At 66.1% G+C, this 19487-nt stretch overlaps 2 protein-coding genes across 2 annotated transcripts; one reads left to right on the top strand and one right to left on the bottom strand.

The window, feature by feature from the left end:
• Nucleotides 1–160: 160 nt before the first annotated feature.
• LOC130594161 (drebrin-like) lies at nt 161–7854 on the bottom strand. Its single transcript, XM_057399884.1, has 12 exons — nt 7714–7854; nt 5833–5885; nt 5636–5748; nt 5452–5526; nt 4424–4558; nt 4015–4092; nt 3773–3924; nt 2653–2707; nt 2498–2572; nt 1780–1894; nt 1024–1206; nt 161–300 (listed from the first exon to the last, which is right to left on the bottom strand). The coding sequence occupies exons 1-12, from the start codon at nt 7797–7799 to the stop codon at nt 161–163; spliced, it is 1260 nt and encodes a 419-aa protein (XP_057255867.1). The 5' UTR covers nt 7800–7854.
• Nucleotides 7855–14034: 6180 nt separating this feature from the next.
• Nucleotides 14035–19105, top strand: LOC130594164 (rho-related BTB domain-containing protein 2-like). Its single transcript, XM_057399888.1, has 7 exons — nt 14035–14257; nt 14346–15292; nt 15421–15539; nt 15651–15801; nt 16920–17008; nt 17200–17305; nt 18899–19105. Exons 1-7 carry the CDS (start codon nt 14136–14138, stop codon nt 19060–19062), a joined length of 1698 nt encoding a protein of 565 aa, XP_057255871.1. The 5' UTR covers nt 14035–14135; the 3' UTR covers nt 19063–19105.
• The last annotated feature ends 382 nt before the right edge of the window (nt 19106–19487 follow it).

Below are 19487 nucleotides of genomic sequence, written 5' to 3'. Positions count from 1 at the left end.
GCCCCTGCCCCACATCGCCCCTGCCCCACATCAACCCCTTCCCCACATCGCCCCTGCCCCACATCAACCCCGGCCCCACATCTCCCCTTCCCCACATCGCCCCTTCCCCACATCAACCCCTGCCCCACATCGCCCTGCCCCACATCGCCCCTGCCCCACATCACCCCCCGTACCCTCCCGTGACCCCCCATGACCGTACCTCCGGCGGGGGAGGGTCCCGCTCCCAGGGGGCTGCCCAGAGCTCCCCCCCGATGCCGTTTTGCCCCGAGTCTCGCCGGGGCGGCTCCGGCCCCACAGGCCCTATGGGGAGGGACAGGCTGGGCCCCGCAGCGCCGCACGGCCCGGGCAGGGCTCGGGGGTCCGGGACCCCCCCCAGCCCCACACTTGGGGGTCCCTGGCACCCACCTGGCTGCGGTCCCGGCGGCAAGTGGGGGGGGCTGGGGCCGCACCGGGGGGGGGCGGGCACTGGGTACCCCCCCCTGGGGCTCAGACCTCCCTCTTCCAGCCCCTCTGGAGACCCCCACGCTGGGGGGCTGGGGAGGGGGCAGGGATCCGGGGGGGGGCTCTCAGCCGGTGGGGGGCTGGGAAGCGGCGGGGACCCTGCGGCTGCCCCTATGGGGCTGGGAGGATTCCCCATGGTGGGACTTGGAGGGTTCCCCCCCTCTATGGGGCTGGTGAGGGTCCCCAGTGCGGCACTTGGGGGGGTCCTTGTCCCTATAGGGCTGGGGGGGGTCCCAGTGGTGGCAGTTGGCTGGGTCCCTGTCCCCACTGTAGGGGTTCCAGAGGTGGCAGCTGGGGGGGTCCCTGTCCCCACGGGGCTGGTGGCATGGGGGGACCCTGCCCTGGCTGGGCTGGGGGGGGGGCCCAAGGAGGCACTTGGGGGGGTCCCTGTCCCTATAGGGCTTACGGGGGTCCCCGGGGTGACACTTTGGGGGATCCCTGTCCCTATGGGACTTGGGGGGGTCCCCGGGGTGGCACCCGGGGGGGTCCCTGTCCCCATGGTGGGGGTCCCAAGGGTGGCACTTGGGGGGCTCCCCGCGGGGTTGCTGGGGGTCCCTGGGGGGCTCCCGGTGCTCGCGGGGGCGGGGGGGGCTTGGGGCCTCCCTCCGGGCTCCCGGGGCTGGGGCGCTGCGGGCTCCGGGCGGCGGAAGATGAAGGCGGTTTCGGTCAGGCTGCGCTGGTACCGCAGGAACGGGCGGCGGGCGCCTGGAGCGGGGCAGAGCAACGGCACCGGTACCGGAACCGGTACAGTTCCCCCCCGGTACCGGTACAGACCCCCCCGGTACCGGTACAGACCCCCCCGGTACCGGTACAGATCCCCCCGGTACCGGTACAGACCCCCCCGGTACCGGTACAGACCCCCCCGGTACCGGTACAGATCCCCCCGGTACCAGATCCCCCCGGTACCGGTACAGACCCCCCCGGTACCGGTACAGTTCCCCCCCGGTACCGGTACAGACCCCCCCGGTACCGGTACAGACCCCCCCGGTACCGGTACAGATCCCCCCCGGTACCGGTACAGACCCCCCCTGGTACAGACCCCCCCGGTACCGGTACAGTTCCCCCCCGGTACCGGTACAGACCCCCCCGGTACTGGTACAGATCCCCCCCGGTACCGGTACAGACCCCCCCGGTACCGGTACAGACCCCCCCGGTACCGGTACAGATCCCCCCGGTACCGGTACAGAGCCCCAGACACCAGCACCGGGTACGGACCCCACAAACACCGGCACCGGGCACAGCCCCTGCAGCCACCGGCACCGGGCACCGCGCACTCACCGGGCCGGGGGGGGCCGGCGGGGTCCGGGGCCCCCGCTGTGGATCCCGAGCGCTCCCGTTGCCGGAAGAAATCCCTGGGGTTCTGCGGGCGCTGCGACACCAGGACCGCGGCTTCCTGCGGGCACCGCGGCTGGGACCGGCGGGGGGACATGGGGGGGCATAGGGGGGGGCTATGGGGGGTTAATGGGGGGGGGGCCGTGAGTGGGGTGTATAGGGGTGTCCATGGGGGGGACATGGGGGGGCATAGGGGGGGTCTATGGGGGGTTAATGGGGGGGAGACCGTGAGTGGGGTGTATAGGGGTGTCCATGGGGGGGACATGGGGGGGCATAGGGGGGGTCTATGGGGGGTTAATGGGGGGGAGACCGTGAGTGGGGTGTATAGGGGTGTCCATGGGGGGTCCATGGGGGGGTCAAGGGGGCGGGGCTATGGGGGGTTAATGGGGGGGACCATGAGTGGGGTGTATAGGGGTGTCCATGGGGGGCCCAGGGGGGGGTCAAGGGGGGGGGCTATGGGGGGTTAATGAGGGGGACCATGAGTGGAGTGTATAGGGGTGTCCATGGGGGGGACATGGGGTGGGCCATGGGGGTCTCAATGGGGAGGAACATGGGGGGATCAATGGGGGGGTCCATGGGGAGGGGCATGGGGGGGCCATGGGGGAGTCCGTGGAGGGGGTACATGGAGGGGGACCATGGGGGGGTTCCATGGGGCAGGACTCACGGCTGCCTTCCCAATGGACTCGCTGCTCCGGCCGCGGTCCCGCATGGCCTCCTCGTGCTCCCGCTGCTGCTGCTCCTGTGGGACGGAGCAGGGATGGGACCCATGGACCCCCATGGACACCGCTATGGCCCCCCCAAGCAGGGCACCCCACTCACCCATCGCTCCTTCTCCTTCCTCCGCTCTTCTGCCTCCAGCAGAGCCTGCGCCTTTCTGCCGGGACAGGGGGGACAGGACGGATATGGGGACATGGGGGTTAAGGGGGACGTGGAGGGGGCATGGGGATAGGGGGGGATGTGGGATACAGGAATATGGGGGACACGGAGATATTGGGAGGCACTGGGGCCTTAAGGGCACGGAGATATGGTGGGCACATGGACATGGGGGGACATGGGAAGGCACGGGGAGCATGGGGTACGGGGGGATATGGGGAGTTTGGGGACATGGGGACATGAGGGACATGGGGGATGTGGGTACATGGGGACATGAGGACACGGGGGGCATGAGGGACATGGGGGATGTGGGTACATGGGGGGCACGGGGACATGAGGACACGGGGGGCATGAGGGACATGGGGGATGTGGGTACATGGGGACATGAGGACATGGGGGGCATGAGGGACATGGGGGATGTGGGTACATGGGGACATGAGGACACGGGGGGCATGAGGGACATGGGGGATGTGGGTACATGGGTACATGGGGACATGAGGACACGGGGGGCATGAGGGACATGGGGGATGTGGGTACATGGGGACATGAGGACACGGGGGGCATGAGGGACATGGGGGATGTGGGTACATGGGGACATGAGGACACGGGGGGCATGAGGGACACGGGGGATGTGGGTACATGGGGACATGAGGACACGGGGGGCATGAGGGACATGGGGGATGTGGGTACATGGGGACATGAGGACACGGGGGGCATGAGGGACACGGGGGATGTGGGTACATGGGGACATGAGGACACGGGGGGCATGAGGGACACGGGGGATGTGGGTACATGGGGACATGAGGACACGGGGGGAGGGACATGAGGGACACGGGGGATGTGGGTACATGGGGACATGAGGACACGGGGGGCATGAGGGACATGGGGGATGTGGGTACATGGGGGGCACGGGGACATGAGCACATCACGGACCCACACGGGAGGGGGCACGCGGGGCCGGGGCAGTTCTGGGGCGCTGGGAGCTGCGGGTGCCGCCATGGGGGGGTCCCCGCTCAGAGCCGCGGGGCCGGGCTCAGGCGGGGCTCGGGGCCCCCCCGCCCCTCACCGCTGCTCCTGGATCTCCCGTTCCTTGTCCTGGCAGCGCCGCTCCCGCTCCGCCGCTTCCCGGCGCTCCTGGAGCCGCCGGAGCCGCTCCCAGCGCTGCTGCTCCTCCAGCGCCCGGCGCCGCTCCTCGTCCCGGCGCTGCTGCTCCTCCCGCTGCGCCGGGACCCCCGCGTCAGAGCCGGGACCCCCGGTCCGGGGATGCCGGGGGGTGCTGGGCTCCCCCCTCCCGTGCCCCCCCCTCACCTCCGCCTGTGCCCAGAAGGAATCCCGCTGCGTCCGGCGCAGCTCCAGCGCGGGGTTGGTTTTGCGGTAGTTGGTGCCCTGCGGGGACCGGGACGGGGCTCAGGGACCCCCCAGGACCGCCCCCAGGCCCACAAACCCAGGGGCACCCCAATGGCACCCCATGGGCACAGCACCCTCAGGACCCGCACACAGGAACCCACCCCCCCCCCCCGAAGTACCCCAACCCGGGGACACCCCCAAGGGACCCCTCACCCAGGCACCCCCCCATGAGCCCCACCAGGGCCTCAACCGCCAGGACCCCCAACCCAGGGCCCTTCCATTGTGGACCCCTCCGAATTGCTCCCAAATGGCACCCTATGGGCACAGCCCCCCTCCCTCCCTCATCCTCCCCAGGGTCCCCCCTCACCACCAGCTCCTGGGTGTCGGGGGGGGGCACCCTCCTGGTGACGGGGGCCCCGGGGGGCTCCACTTGTGCCAGCGCCCGGCTCAGCCCCTCCCGCGTCACCTCCTCGGGGCGGCGGGCGCTCAGCACCGCGCTGGCCTCCTGGCACCGGGACGGGACCGAGTCACCCCCGTGAGCACCCGCGGCCCCCCCGCCTCCCTTCCCACCCCCCCCGGTTCTGGCGCCATTCCCTGGAGTGCTCCAGATGTGGGGCCGGATCCAGATGTGGGGCCGGATCCAGATGCGGGGCCGGATGCAGACCCAGCACCCAGGAGGGGCTCGGGGGCTGGGACATGGGGGCAGGATCCATCCATGGGGGAGGTCAGGACCCATGGGAGGGGGATGTCAGGATCTATGGGGGGATGTCAGGATCCACAGGGGGGCTCAGGACCTGTGGTGGGGGGCAGGATCCTTATGGGGCTGTCAGAATCCATGGCAGGGTCAGGATCCACGGGGAGAGGAGGGGCAGGATCTGGGAGGGGGGGTGGTGTTCAGGACCCATGGGGGGGATCAGGATCCATGGGGGGGGGGGGATCAGGATCATGTGGTGGGGGTCAGGACACATGAGAGGGGGCTGTCAGGATCAATGGGGGGATCAGGATCCATGGGGGGGGATCAGGATCATGTGGTGGGGGTCAGGACACATGAGAGGGGGCTGTCAGGATCAATGGGGGGATCAGGATCCATGGGGGGGATCAGGATCATGTGGTGGGGGTCAGGACACATGAGAGGGGGCTGTCAGGATCAATGGGGGGATCAGGATCCATGGGGGGGATCAGGATCATGTGGTGGGGGTCAGGACACATGAGAGGGGGCTGTCAGGATCAATGGGGGGATCAGGATCCATGGGCGGGATCAGGATCATGTGGTGGGGGTCAGGACACACGAGAGGGGGCTGTCAGGATCCATGGGAGGGTCAGGATCATATGGGAGGGCTCAGGGCCTATGGGGGGTGTCAGGATCAGCCGTGGGGGCCGGGCCCCCCCCTCGCTCACCCGGAAGAAGCCCCTGAGGACCGGCAGATGCCCGGCACACGCTTCCCGTTGGGCTTCCGGCACCTTCTCCCCGACCTGGCACCGGGGACAGGGCGCTGAGGGCGGCGCCGGGGCCACGTCCCCGTCCCCGGTGCCCGGTAGCGGAGGTGGGGGGCGCTCAGAGCCCCCCCAGGCCCGCACTCACCCAGCTGATGAGCACGACGCGGGGGGCGCCGGTGCCGGGCTCCGGGACGCGGCACAGCCCGTACATGATGCTGCCGGCCGAGAACCTCCCGGCCAGTTCATCCGGACCCCCGGCTGCGGCGGGAGGGGGTCAGGGACGGGGGGGGGGCACGGAGGGGGCCCCCCCGCACCTCCCTGCACCCCGGGGCTCCCCGTTACCTCCGGAGTCCAGCAGCTTCAGGTCATGGTGCTTCTCGTAGCCAAAGACGGCCCTGGGGGGTTGGAGAGGGTCGGGGGGGGCACCCTGGGGACGGGTCCAGGCCAGTCCCGTGTCGCCCCCTTGTTCCCCCCCCCCCGTGTCCTCCAGTGCCCCCCCCCGTGCCTCTGCCAGGCTGAATTCATGGAAGTGCCGCCGGCAGCATCCGCCCCGGGACAATGGGGCCGCGGGAAGCAGCGGCTCGACCCCCACGGAGCCCCCGGGCCGTGCTGGGGGCATCGTCCTGCCCCTGCTTCGTCTCCTCATGGCCCCCTTACACGGGCATGGGGTGGCCCGCGGTGGGACGCGGCACGGCACCGGCAGCATGTGTGCGGCACGGCAAGGCATGGAACGGCACGGGGCATGGTGGGACATGGAATGACAGGGGGCATGGCAGGGCATGACATGGAATGACATGGGACACGGCAGGGCATGGGACACGGCAGGGCATGGACATGGAATGACATGGGACACGGCAGGGCATGGACATGGAATGACATGGGACATGGCAGGGCATGGACATGGGACACAGCAGGGTGGGGACATGGAATGACAGGGGGCATGGCAGGGCATGACATGGAATGACATGGGACACGGCAGGGCATGGGACACGGCAGGGCATGGACATGGAATGACATGGGACATGGCAGGGCATGGGACACGGCAGGGCATGGACATGGAATGACATGGGACCCAGCAGGGCATGGACATGGGACACAGCAGGGTGGGGACATGGAATGACAGGGGGCATGGCAGGGCATGGACATGGAATGACATGGGACACGGCAGGGCATGGACATGGGACACAGCAGGGTGGGGACATGGAATGACAGGGGGCATGGCAGGGCATGGACATGGAATGACATGGGACACGGCAGGGCATGGACATGGGACACAGCAGGGTGGGGACATGGAATGACAGGGGGCATGGCAGGGCATGACATGGAATGACATGGGACACGGCAGGGCATGGGACACGGCAGGGCATGGACATGGAATGACATGAGACACGGCAGGGCATGGGGCACGGCAGGGCATGGCGTGGCAGAGTGGAACATGGCACGGCGTGGCAAGGCATGAGAGGGCAGGGCAGGACATAGAATGACGGTGCAGGGCAGGACACGGCACGGCACATGAGGATGTGCCCCGGCACGGCAGAGCAGGGCACACAACGGCACGGGGCGAGGCACGGCAGGGCTGAACACGGCCGGGCAGGGCGGGCAGGACCGGGCCGAACACGCCGGGACACGTCAGGCCATGGCGGGCCCCGCCGGCCGCACGCGTCCCCACGGCGGGAGCTCCGGCGCTGCCGGTTCACCCGGTCCCGGCGGTGCTGTCGGGGGGGACACCGGCTGCGGGGGGGGAACGGGACGGACGGAGCAGCCCTGGCCCCCCCTGTGCCCCCCCGTGCCGGGCCGTGCCCCGGGCGGCGGCGGCGGCGGGACCGGGCGGAACGGGGCGGGACCGGGCGCGGGTTCCCAGCGTGGCGTGAACTGGGGAAGCTCAGCCCCCGGCCCCGTGGCCCCGCCGGGACCCTGGTGCCAGCCGGACCCCGGCCCGGTGCCGGCGCTCGTTGTGCTTCGGGACGTCCCCATCCGCCGCCCGTCCCGGTGACTGCTCCCGGTGCCCCTTCCCGGTGCCTGCTCCTGGTGCCCACGCCGGGTGCCGGTGCCCGCTCCCGCTGCCGTTGTCCGATCCCAGTGCCCGCCCCCGGTGCCCGCTCCCATTCCCGGTTTCCGGTGCCCGTTCCGCTCTCCCGGTGCCCATTCCCAAAGCTCCGTGTCCGCCTCCGGTGCCCCGCGCCCGTTCCCGGTGCCCGCTCCCTGCCCGGTGCCGGCGCTCACCAGTCGGTGCCGGCGCGGGGGTTCCCCACGTCCTCCCGTGCCGCCAGCAGCGCCAGCCGGTGCCGCTCCAGCCCCGGGGCCGCCATCCCGCGTCCCGCCGCTCCCGGAGCCGCCGCTCCCGCCCGAACCCGCCCCCGCCGCCCGCGGGAGGGACCGGGCGGGGCGCGGGGGCGGCACCGGGAGCGGCGGGCGCGGGGCGGGGGCCGGCACCAGCGTGAGGGTCCCGCGCTGGGACGAGGGCGCTGTGCAGGGTCCCAGACCAGGCCGTGGGCGCTGGACGCGGGGTCCTGCGCTGGGATGAGAGCCCAGAATCCCACGCTAGGATGCGGGTGTTGAGCCAGGATCCAGCGCTGGGATGTGCGCGCTGTGCAGGGACCCGTGCTGGGATGAGGGTGCTGGACACAGGGTCCCACCCCGGGATGTGGGTGCTGTGCTGGTCCCAGAGCAGCACGTGGGGCTGCAGGCAGGGAGCGAGCCCAGCCTGGGGTGGCCACATGGGAAGGCCCGGGGTGTGGGATGCTCAGACTGACTGCAGGGAGGTCACATCCCATCCCCATCCTACCCTGTTCTATCCCATCTCCATCCCATCCTAACCTATCCCATCCCCATCCCTTCCTAACCTATCCCATCTCCATCCCATTTACATCCTATCCTATCCCATCCCATCCCATCTCCATTGCATCCCGTTCTATCCCCACCCTATCCCCATTCACATTCATATCTCTGTCCCATCCCATTACCATCCTATCCCCATCCCCATTCCATTCCCATCCCATCCCGGTCAGGCTCCAGCTCCCGCAGGACCATGCTCGGCCATTCCCTTATTTGGTCACAACGGCGCCAAACCCCAATTCCTGAGGGATGGAAAACATCCGCTACTGGAATGGGGCCACAGAGAGGGGGACGGGCCGGGGACACCCCAGTACAGCCACAGCTCCCATGGCCCCCCCGCAGAGGGACACATCTGCTGCAGCAGCCAGCCCATTGCGGCCACCAGCCCATTGTGGCCACCAGCCCATTGTGGCCACCAGCCTTCTGTGATCCCCCTGCCCAGGGCCTGTGCCCACGCTGCCACCTCCCTGGGCTCTTGGTTTCACTGGTGTCGCTAGTGACGCTGGTACTACCGGTCTCACTGGTCCCACTGGTGTTACTGGTGCACATGCTGGGACACGGGCCAGTGCTGGAGGCTGGTGCTCTTACTGGTGTGACTGGTACAACCCGGAGTGCTCCGATGTGACTGTTTCCACATGTGTGTACTGGTACTGGTGATTCATACCAGTCTGGTCTGCAGGGGGGGAACAGCTACTGGTCTGACTGGCATCACTGGTGCTGCGGGTCTCACTGGTGTCACTTGGGGCACTTGAGACACTGGCCTCACTGGTCTCACTGGTTTTGCTTGTCTCACTGGTGCTACTAGTGTCACTGGTGTCACTGGTGCCACTGGTGTTACAGGTGTCCCTGGTGTGTCCCTACTATCACTGCTATCACTGGTGTCGCTGCTGTTCCTGCTGTCACTGGTGTCACCGGTGTCACTGCTGTCACTGCTGTCCCTGGTGCCACTGGTGTCACTGGTGCCACTGGTGTTACTGGTGTCCCTGGTGTGTCCCTGCTATCACTGGTGTCACTGGTGTCTCTGCTGTTCCTGCTGTCACTGGTATCACAGGTGTCTCTGGTGTCACTGCTGTCACTGGTGCCCCTGCTGTCACTGGTGTCGCTGGTCTCACTGGTTTTGCTGGTCTCACTGCTGCCACTAGTGTTACTGGTGTCCTTGATGTCACTGGTGTCACTGATGTCACTGCTGTCACTGCTGTCACTGGTGTCGCTGGTGTCACTGGTGTCGTTGGTGTCACTGGTGTCGCTGCTGTCACTGGTCTCACTGGTCTCACTGGTTTTGCTGGTCTCACTGCTGCTGCTAGTGCTGCTGGTGTCCTTGGTGTCACTATTGTCACTGATGTCACTGCTGTCACTGCTGTGACTGCTGTCCCTGGTGCCACTGGTGTCACTGGTGTCGCTGGTGTCACTGGTGTTGTTGGTGTCACTGGTGTCGCTGCTGTCACTGGTGTCGCTGGTCTCACTGGTCTCACTGGTTTTGCTGGTCTCACCGCTGCTGCTAGTGCTGCTGGTGTCACTGGTGTCCCTGGTGTCACTGGTGTCCCTGGTGTCCCTGGTGTCACTGGTGTCACTGCTGTCACTGCTGTCCCTGGTGTCGCTGGTGTCACTGGTGTTGCTGGTGGCCCTGCTGTCCCTGGTGCCACTGGTGTCGCTGCTGTCACTGGTGTCGCTGGTCTCACTGGTCTCACTGGTTTTGCTGGTCTCACCGCTGCTGCTAGTGCTGCTGGTGTCCTTGGTGTCCCTGGTGTCACTGGTGTCCCTGGTGTCCCTGGTGTCACTGCTGTCACTGCTGTCACTGCTGTCCCTGGTGTCGCTGGTGTCACTGGTGTTGCTGGTGGCCCTGCTGTCCCTGGTGCCACTGGTGTCGCTGCTGTTACTGGTGTCGCTGGTCTCACTGGTCTCACTGGTTTTGCTGATCTCACTGCTGCTGATAGTGCTACTGGTGTCCTTGGTGTCACTGGTGTCACTGGTGTCACTGTTGTCACTGGTGTCACTGGTGTCACTGGTGTCACTGTTGTCACTGGTGTCACTGGTGTCACTGGTGTCACTGGTGTCCCTGTCCACTGGTGTCACTGGTGTCACTGTTGTCACTGGTCGCTGTTGTCACTGGTGTCACTGGTGTCACTGGTGTCCCTGGTGTCACTGGTGTCACTGTTGTCACTGCTGTGTCACTGGTCACTGTCCCTGGTGTCCCTGGTGTCGCTGCTGTCACTGGTGTCACTGGTGTCACTGTTGTCACTGTTGTCACTGGTGTCACTGGTGTCACTGGTGTCCCTGGTGCCACTGGTGTCCCTGGTGTCCCTGGTGTCACTGTTGTCACTGTTGTCACTGGTGTCACTGCTGTCACTGTTGTCACTGGTGTCACTGGTGTCACTGGTGTCACTGGTGTCCCTGCTGTCACTGGTGTCACTGGTGTCCCTGCTGTCACTGTTGTCACTGTTGTCACTGCTGTCACAGCTGTCACTGTTGTCACTGGTGTCACTGCTGTCACTGTTGTCACTGGTGTCACTGCTGTCACTGTTGTCACTGGTGTCACTGGTGTCAGTGGTCACACTGGAGTCAGTGGGGTCACTGTTGTCACTGTTGTCACTGTTGTCACTGCTGTCACTGGTGTCACTGGTGTCACTGTTGTCACTGGTGTCACTGCTGTCACTGTTGTCACTGTTGTCACTGGTGTCACTGGTGTCACTGGTGTCCCTGGTGTCACTGGTGTCCCTGGTGCCACTGGTGTCCCTGGTGTCCCTGGTGTCACTGTTGTCACTGTTGTCACTGGTGTCACTGGTGTCACTGGTGTCACTGTTGTCACTGTTGTCCCTGGTGTCCCTGGTGTCCCTGGTGTCACTGTTGTCACTGGTGTCACTGGTGTCACTGGTGTCACTGGTGTCCCTGCTGTCCCTGGTGTCACTGTTGTCACTGGTGTCACTGTTGTCACTGTTGTCGCTGCTGTCACTGCTGTCCCTGCTGTCACTGGTGTCACTGTTGTCACTGGTGTCACTGTTGTCACTGTTGTCACTGGTGCCACTGGTGTCCCTGGTGTCCCTGGTGTCACTGTTGTCACTGTTGTCACTGTTGTCACTGGTGTCACTGTTGTCACTGGTGTCCCTGGTGTCACTGGTGTCCCTGGTGTCCCTGGTGTCACTGCTGTCCCTGCTGTCCCTGCTGTCACTGCTGTCCCTGGTGTCACTGGTGTCACTGGTGTCCCTGGTGTCACTGCTGTCCCTGCTGTCACTGCTGTCCCTGGTGTCCCTGGTGTCACTGGTGTCACTGTTGTCACTGGTGTCACTGGTGTCCCTGCTGTCACTGTTGTCACTGGTGTCACTGGTGTCCCTGGTGTCGCTGCTGTCACTGGTGTCACTGGTGTCCCTGGTGCCACTGGTGTCCCTGGTGTCCCTGGTGTCGCTGCTGTCACTGTTGTCACTGGTGTCGCTGCTGTCACTGCTGTCACTGTTGTCACTGTTGTCACTGGTGTCCCTGGTGTCACTGGTGTCGCTGCTGTCACTGTTGTCACTGGTGTCACTGGTGTCCCTGGTGTCCCTGGTGTCACTGCTGTCACTGTTGTCACTGGTGTCACTGGTGTCCCTGGTGTCCCTGGTGTCACTGCTGTCACTGTTGTCACTGTTGTCACTGGTGTCCCTGGTGTCCCTGGTGTCACTGGTGTCACTGGTGTCCCTGGTGTTGCTGCTGTCACTGGTGTCACTGGTGTCACTGTTGTCACTGCTGTCACTGCTGTCCCTGGTGTCCCTGGTGTCGCTGCTGTCACTGTTGTCACTGTTGTCACTGGTGTCACTGGTGTCACTGGTGTCACTGCTGACACTGTTGTCACTGTTGTCACTGGTGTCCCTGGTGCCACTGGTGTCCCTGGTGTCCCTGGTGTCACTGGTGTCACTGTTGCCACTGGTGTCCCTGGTGTCCCTGGTGTCCCTGGTGTCGCTGGTGTCACTGTTGTCACTGTTGTCACTGGTGTCCCTGGTGTCCCTGGTGTCCCTGGTGTCGCTGCTGTCACTGTTGTCACTGTTGTCACTGGTGTCACTGGTGTCACTGGTGTCCCTGCTGTCCCTGCTGTCACTGCTGTCCCTGGTGTCACTGGTGTCACTGGTGTCCCTGGTGTCACTGTTGTCACTGTTGTCACTGCTGTCCCTGCTGTCACTGCTGTCCCTGGTGTCCCTGGTGTCACTGGTGTCACTGGTGTCACTGTTGTCACTGCTGTCACTGCTGTCACTGGTGTCCCTGGTGTCCCTGGTGTCACTGGTGTCACTGGTGTCACTGGTGTCCCTGGTGTCACTGTTGTCACTGGTGTCCTTGGTGTCCCTGCTGTCACTGCTGTCCCTGGTGTCACTGGTGTCCCTGGTGTCCCTGGTGTCACTGTTGTCACTGTTGTCACTGTTGTCACTGGTGTCACTGGTGTCCCTGGTGTCCCTGGTGTCACTGTTGTCACTGTTGTCACTGTTGTCACTGTTGTCACTGGTGTCACTGGTGTCCCTGGTGTCCCTGGTGTCACTGGTGTCACTGTTGTCACTGGTGTCACTGGTGTCCCTGGTGTCCCTGGTGTCACTGGTGTCACTGTTGTCCCTGGTGTCACTGCTGTCCCTGCTGTCACCGGCCGCAGCCCCTCAGCCCTCCCCACCCAGCGCGATCACAGGGACCCAAAGGGGCCTCCTCGTGCCCCTTCCAGCACCCCAAGAGCCCCCTTGCGCCCCCCCCCAAACCCTCGGGAGGGCTCCGGCAGCGCTGCCCCATCCGGAGGCAGCTCCCTGCACCCCGGGGGCGCCGTGACCCCGCTCTGTTCGTCCCCGTAGGGCCCGGGGGCGCTGGGGGCAGACTGGGGGTGCTGGGACCTCACCCCCCCCCCCCCCCCGCTCCGGCACGTCCAGGCCGTTATCGCCGGTGGCACCGGGGCCAGCGCGGCTCTTCCCTGCCCCAGCACCGCGGGGGGGCGCGGGGCTGCCCCCGCCGAGGGTCCCTCGGCTCCGGGCCGGTGGCGCCGGTCCCGGTGCTGGCGGGGGGCCCGCGGTGGCGCTATCTTGGTCCGTGACACGGGCCCCGCTCCAGAGGCGCCTCCCGGTCACGTCTTGGCAAGGCGCAGACTAAAAACAAGCCCGGTTCGGGCCCACGTGGCTGCTCCCGGACACCTTATAAGGGCCCCCGGGGGCTGCGGGGACCCGCGGCCGCTGGCACCTCGGGCGCGTCCGCTGTCACCTTGCCCGGGGAGGCTCCCCCGAGCCCCGGGACGCGCCAGCACCGGGCTGGGACCTGGAGCCCGTGGGGCGCCGGGAAGGGGCTCGGGGCACTGGGGCAGGGACGGTGCCGGGGCCTGGCCGCTCCCTGTGGGCCCATCCGGGGGGGGCTGGGGTCGGAGTGGGTCCTGTGCTGTCACGGAGCTGGGGCGGACATTGGCTTGGCCAACCGTGGTGACACAGAGCCGGGCGCCATCATCTTCCTCCCTCCATCCACAGGACATCGTCTGTCCTGGGCATGGCCGTGCGGCTCCGTGAGGGCCATGGGGCAGAGCCCTCTGGGGTACACGGGGGTGGGTCCAATGCTGGGGGCAGCCGGCTCCAGCCGTGGGTGTCCCCGGTCAATGAAGTGCTGTTCCCTGAGCAAGGTGGGCTGCAGAGGGTGGCCTGGGGATGTTGGGTGACAGCGGGATGCACTGGGGCCAGGCTGCCCTCACCCCCCTCGTCCTCCTCATCCTCCTCTTCCTCCTCGTCCTCCTCGTCCTCTTCCTCCTGCTGCTCTCCCACCGCAGGTCGGACGTGGTGGTTCTGTGCTTCTCCCTGGCCAACCCCAACTCCCTGCGGCACGTGAAGACCATGTGGTACCCCGAGATCAAGCACTTCTGCCCGCGGACGCCCATCGTGCTGGTGGGCTGCCAGCTGGACCTGCGCTACGCCGACCTGGAGGCCGTCAACCGGGCCCGGCGTCCCCTGGCCAAGTGAGGCCCCCACCGCGCTGCGCCGAGGGGTGGGATGGGGATGGGGCCCTGTCGGCGGTGACACGGCCCCGCTCTGTGTGCCCCATAGGCCCATCAAGCCCACGGACATCCTGCCCCCGGAGCGCGGGCACGAGGTGGCCAAGGAGCTGGGGGTGCCGTACTACGAGACCAGCGTCGTGGCGCAGTTCGGCATCAAGGACGTCTTCGACAACGCCATCCGCGCCGCGCTCATCTCCCGCCGCCACCTCCAGTTCTGGAAGTCTCACCTGAAGAAGATGCAGCGGCCGCTGCTGCAGGCGCCGTTCCTGCCCCCCAAGCCCCCCCCGCCGGTCATCCAGGTCCCCGAGGCCCCGACCAGCTGCGGTTGGGGCCCCGCCGCTCTCTTCCGCACCCCGCTCTGCGCCGACGTCGTCTTCCAGCTGCAGGGCGGGCAGCGCGTGTTCGCCCACCGCGTCTACCTGGCCACCTCCTGCTCCAAGTTCTACGACCTCTTCACGCTGGAGGGGCCGCAGGGGGGGGCCGAGGAGCCGGCTGCGTGCACCCAGAGCCCGGATGGGGACCGGGGGAGCCCGGCTGAGAGCGGCAGCGCCCCGATGCGGGGCTGTCACAGTGATGATGCTCGGCGGCCGGTGGCAGGGGACAGCACGGGGGATGTGGGGGGGACCACAGGGGACAGCAGCGTCCGGGACCTGTCCTCGTGGGGCCGCGGGTTCGTGAGCATGAGCTGGGAGGCGGTGCCGGAGCCGGTGTCGGGGCGGGAGCGCCGCATGGTGCTGGTGCGCATGGAGCCGCGCGTGCAGGCGGAGCCGTTCCGCGCCGTGCTCGAGTACCTGTACACCGGGCGGCTGGACCAGGCCCGCGGCGACCTGCGGCACGTGGCCACCATCGCCGAGCTGCTGGAGGTCTTCGACCTGCGCATGATGGTGGCCAACGTGCTCAACAAGGAGAGCTTCATGAACCAGGAGATCACCAAAGCCTTCCACGTGCGCCGCGCCAACCGCGTCAAGGAGTGCCTGGCCAAGGGCGTCTTCGCAGGTACGGGGGGCCCTGGATGGGGGCATCACCGGGACCCTGCCCTCCCTGCGGGTGGCACGCGGTGACCGGCACGGGCGTGGGGGTACCGGTCCCCATGCTGCGCTCACACCGTCCCTCCGCGGTGCCAGACGTGGTGTTCCGGGTGGACGACGGCGCGGTGCCGGCGCACAAACCGCTGCTCATCGCGGGCTGCGACTGGATGATGGCGATGTTCCGGGGGGCCTTTCGGGAGAGCTACGCCTCTGAGGTGAGGGCACGGGGATGGGGACACCGGGCGGGGGGGTCCTGCGGTCCCGCTGTGCCCATGGCGCCGCCGGCCCCAGTGTGTCCCCGCTCCAGAGCTCCCCGCTGTGCCCAGGTCCCGCTGCCCGGCACCAGCTGCGCCTCCCTCCGTGCCGTCCTCGACTTCCTCTACACCGGGGTCTTCACCCCGGCGCCCGACCTGGACGCGATGGAGCTGCTCATCCTGACCGACCGGCTCTGCCTGCCGCGCCTGCAGGCGCTCACCGGTGAGACCCCGCCGGCACCCCCAGGCCCCTCCATGTACCCCCGTTGGGGTCACTCATCCGTGCAGTGGCGGGGACATGGGGATCGATGTCTTCCTCATCAACCAAAGCTGGATGAGCGCGGTTGCCCTGCACCCCCCTGGACACCCATTGACCCCCCCCCAGACCCTCCCTGCCCCCCCCCCGGGCCCCCATTGACGTCACCCATCAATGTGGTGATGGTGGCACAGGGATCGATGCCTCTCACCAACAAGGGCCGCACAAGCGCGGTTGCCCCCGGGCGTGTTGCAGCCACAGCGCCTGCCCCTGCACGTGTCCCCTGCATGTCCATCCCCCCCATCACTGTCCCCCCATCCCATCACTGTCCCACCACCCCATCACTGTCCCCCCATCCCATCACTGCCTCCCCCACCCCATCACTGTCCCCCCCACCATCACTGTCCCCCCATCCCATCACTGTCCCCCCATCCCATCACTGTCCCACCACCCCATCACTGTCCCCCCATCCCATCACTGTCCCACCACCCCATCACTGTCCCCCCATCCCATCACTGTCCCCCCACCCCATCACTGTCCCACCACCCCATCACTGTCCCCCCATCCCATCACTGTCCCCCCCACCCCATCACTGTCCCCCCATCACTGTCCCCCCCACCCCATCACTGTCCCCCCCACCCCATCACTGTCCCCCCATCACTGTTCCCCCACACCTCATCATTGTCCCCCCATCACTGTCCCCCCATCACTGTTCCCCCACACCCCATCATTGTCCCCCCCATCGCTGTCCCCCCCATCACTGTCCCCCCCCACCCCATCGCTGTCCCCCCTACCCCATCACTGTCTCCCCCCATCCCATCACTGTCCCCCCCATTGCTGTCCCCCCATCCCATTGCTGTCCCCCCACCCCATCACTGTCCCCCCCATTGCTGTCCCCCCCATTGCTGTGTCCCCCCCATCCCATTGCTGTCCCCCCCACCCCATCACTGTCCCCCCATTGCTGTCCCCCCCACCCCATCACTGTCGCCCCCATTGCTGTCCCCCCCACCCCATCACTGTCCCCCCAATTGCTGTCCCCCCCATCCCATTGCTGTCCCCCCCACCCCATCGCTGTCCCCCCCCAGAGCAGTACGCAGTGGACGAGCTGCTGCAGGCGTTCATGCAGCGGGTGGAGATCGATGAGCAGGTCCTGCTCTACCTGGAGCTGACGCAGGTGGGTGCAGGGGAGGGTTGGGGGTGCTCTGGGGGTCACGGAGGTGCTGTGGGGTGCAGGGGGTGCTCTGGGGGTCAGAGGGGTGCTGTGGGCAGTTGAGGGGTGCTGTGGGGTGCAGGGGGTGCTGTGGGGCGCTCTGTGGCACCGGCAGTGCCCCCCGGGCAGGGTGAGACCCTCTCCCCCCCCTGCAGTTCCACAACGCGCAGCAGCTGGCGGCCTGGTGCCGGCACTACATCTGCACCAACTACAACAGCGTGTGCCGCCGCTTCCCCCGGCACATGAAGTTCATGTCCCCAGGTACGCTGCATGCCGGGCCATCCTGTGCCATACAGTGCCATATTGTGCCATACGGTGCCATCCTGTGCCATACAGTGCCATACCGTGCCATAGTGTGCCATATGGTGCCATATTGTGCCATACCGTGCCATATCATGCCATAGTGTGCCATACTGTGCCATATGGTGCCATATGGTGCCATACTGTGTCATACCGTGCCATCTTGTGCCATACCGTGCCATATTGTGCCATACCGTGCCATATGGTGCCATACTATGTCATACCATGCCATCTTGTGCCATACCGTGCCATCTTGTGCCATACTGTGCCATACTGTGCCATACCGTGCCATATTGTGCCATATGGTGCTGTATTGTGCCATATGGTGCCATAGTGTGCCATACGGTGCCATAGTGTGCCATCCTGTGCCATACCATGCCATATTGTGCCATACAGTGCCATCCTGTGCCATCCTGTGCCATCCTGTGCCATAGTGTGCCATACAGTGCCATACGGTGCCATAGTGTGCCATCCTGTGCCATACCATGCCATATTGTGCCATACAGTGCCATCCTGTGCCATCCTGTGCCATAGTGTGCCATACAGTGCCATACTGTGCCATACAGTGCCATATGGTGCCATATTGTGCTGTACGGTGCCATAGTGTGCCATACTGTGCCATAGTGTGCCACACAGTGCCATACCATGCCATATTGTGCCATACAGTGCCATATGGTGCCATACAGTGCCATACAGTGCCATATGGTGCCATATTGTGCTGTACGGTGCCATAGTGTGCCATACTGTGCCATACCATGCCACACCATGCCGCACTGTGCCATAGAGGGCTGTGCCAGGCCGTGCCCATACCATGCCGTGCTGTGTCATGCCATGCTATGCCACAACAAGTGTTATACCACACTGTGCCATACTGTGCTATGCTGAGCCATGCCATACCCTGCCATGCCATACCACTCTCCTGTCCCATTCCATGTGTTGTGCTATGCTGCTCTGTGCCAAAGCATGTGTTGCCATGCCATACCTCATGCTGTGCCATGCCATAACATGCATTGTGTCATACCATACATCACCCTGTACCATACCATACCCCATCCTGTACCACACCGTACCCATCCTGTACCACACCGTACCCCCTGTATCCTGTACCCCACCATGTACCCCATCCTGTACCCCACCATGTACCATACCATACCCCATCCTGTACTATACCTTACCTCTCCCTGTACCACCCCGTACCCCATCCTGTACCACACTGTACCCATCCTGTACCACACCGTACCCCATCCTGTACCACACCGTACCCATCCTGTACCACCCCGTACCCCACCATGTACCACACCGTACCCATCCTGTACCACCCCGTACCCCACCATGTACCACACCGTACCCCATCCTGTACCCCACCCTGTACCACACCATACCCCATCCTGTACTATACCTTACCTCTCCCTGTACCACCCCGTACCCCATCCTGTACCACACTGTACCCATCCTGTACCACACCGTACCCCACCCTGTACCACACCATACCCCATCCTGTACTCTACCTTACCTCTCCCCGTACCACCCCGTACCCCATCCTTTGCCATGCAGAGAACCGGGCGCACTTCGAGCGGCACCGCTGGCCGCCCGTGTGGTACCTGAAGGAGGAGGACCTGTACCTGCGCTGCAAGAAGGAGCGCGAGCGCGAGGAGCAGCGGGAGCGCGCGCAGCACCCGCGCCCCAAGTGGTGCTTCTGGCGCCCGCACGTGTCCTGAGGGGGGGCCGGGCCCCCCCGGGCGCTGCCCATCGCTGGTGCTACCTCTGGTGCTGCCCCCCCACCCCCTGCTGCAGGGGCCAAGCTGTGAGCGGGGGGGGGGGGGTCCTTGGGTGCTTTGGGGGGGGGGTGGGAGGGCAGGGGCACGGCCTGGGCCCCCCCTTCCTGCTCATCTCGTGCCTTGGCCCCGGCCTCAACTGCACAAACCCTTTGTAGACTTTTGTACACGAGCACCGCGGCTCCGGCCCCCCCCGGGACCCCCCCCCGGGCCCCGGCACCGCGAGGGGCAGCCCCCGCCTCGCAGCGGCTCTTTTAACCTTTAATAAAGCTTTTTGTAACGGGACCGGCCTCCGGGTCACCCCCCCGGCCTCCGGGTCACCCCCCGGTGCCATCCCCCCCCCGGCCTCCGTGTCACCCCCCCGGCCT

This window comes from Pezoporus wallicus, unplaced genomic scaffold, assembly GCF_028554395.1.
Source record: "Pezoporus wallicus isolate ANWC-B61680 ecotype Strahan unplaced genomic scaffold, APGP_CSIRO_Pwel_v1 contig_10507, whole genome shotgun sequence".
In the NCBI taxonomy this organism is placed as follows: domain Eukaryota; kingdom Metazoa; phylum Chordata; class Aves; order Psittaciformes; family Psittacidae; genus Pezoporus; species Pezoporus wallicus.
The sequence above is the reverse complement of the archived record's forward strand: the minus strand, read 5'-3'. Positions and strand labels throughout refer to the sequence as shown.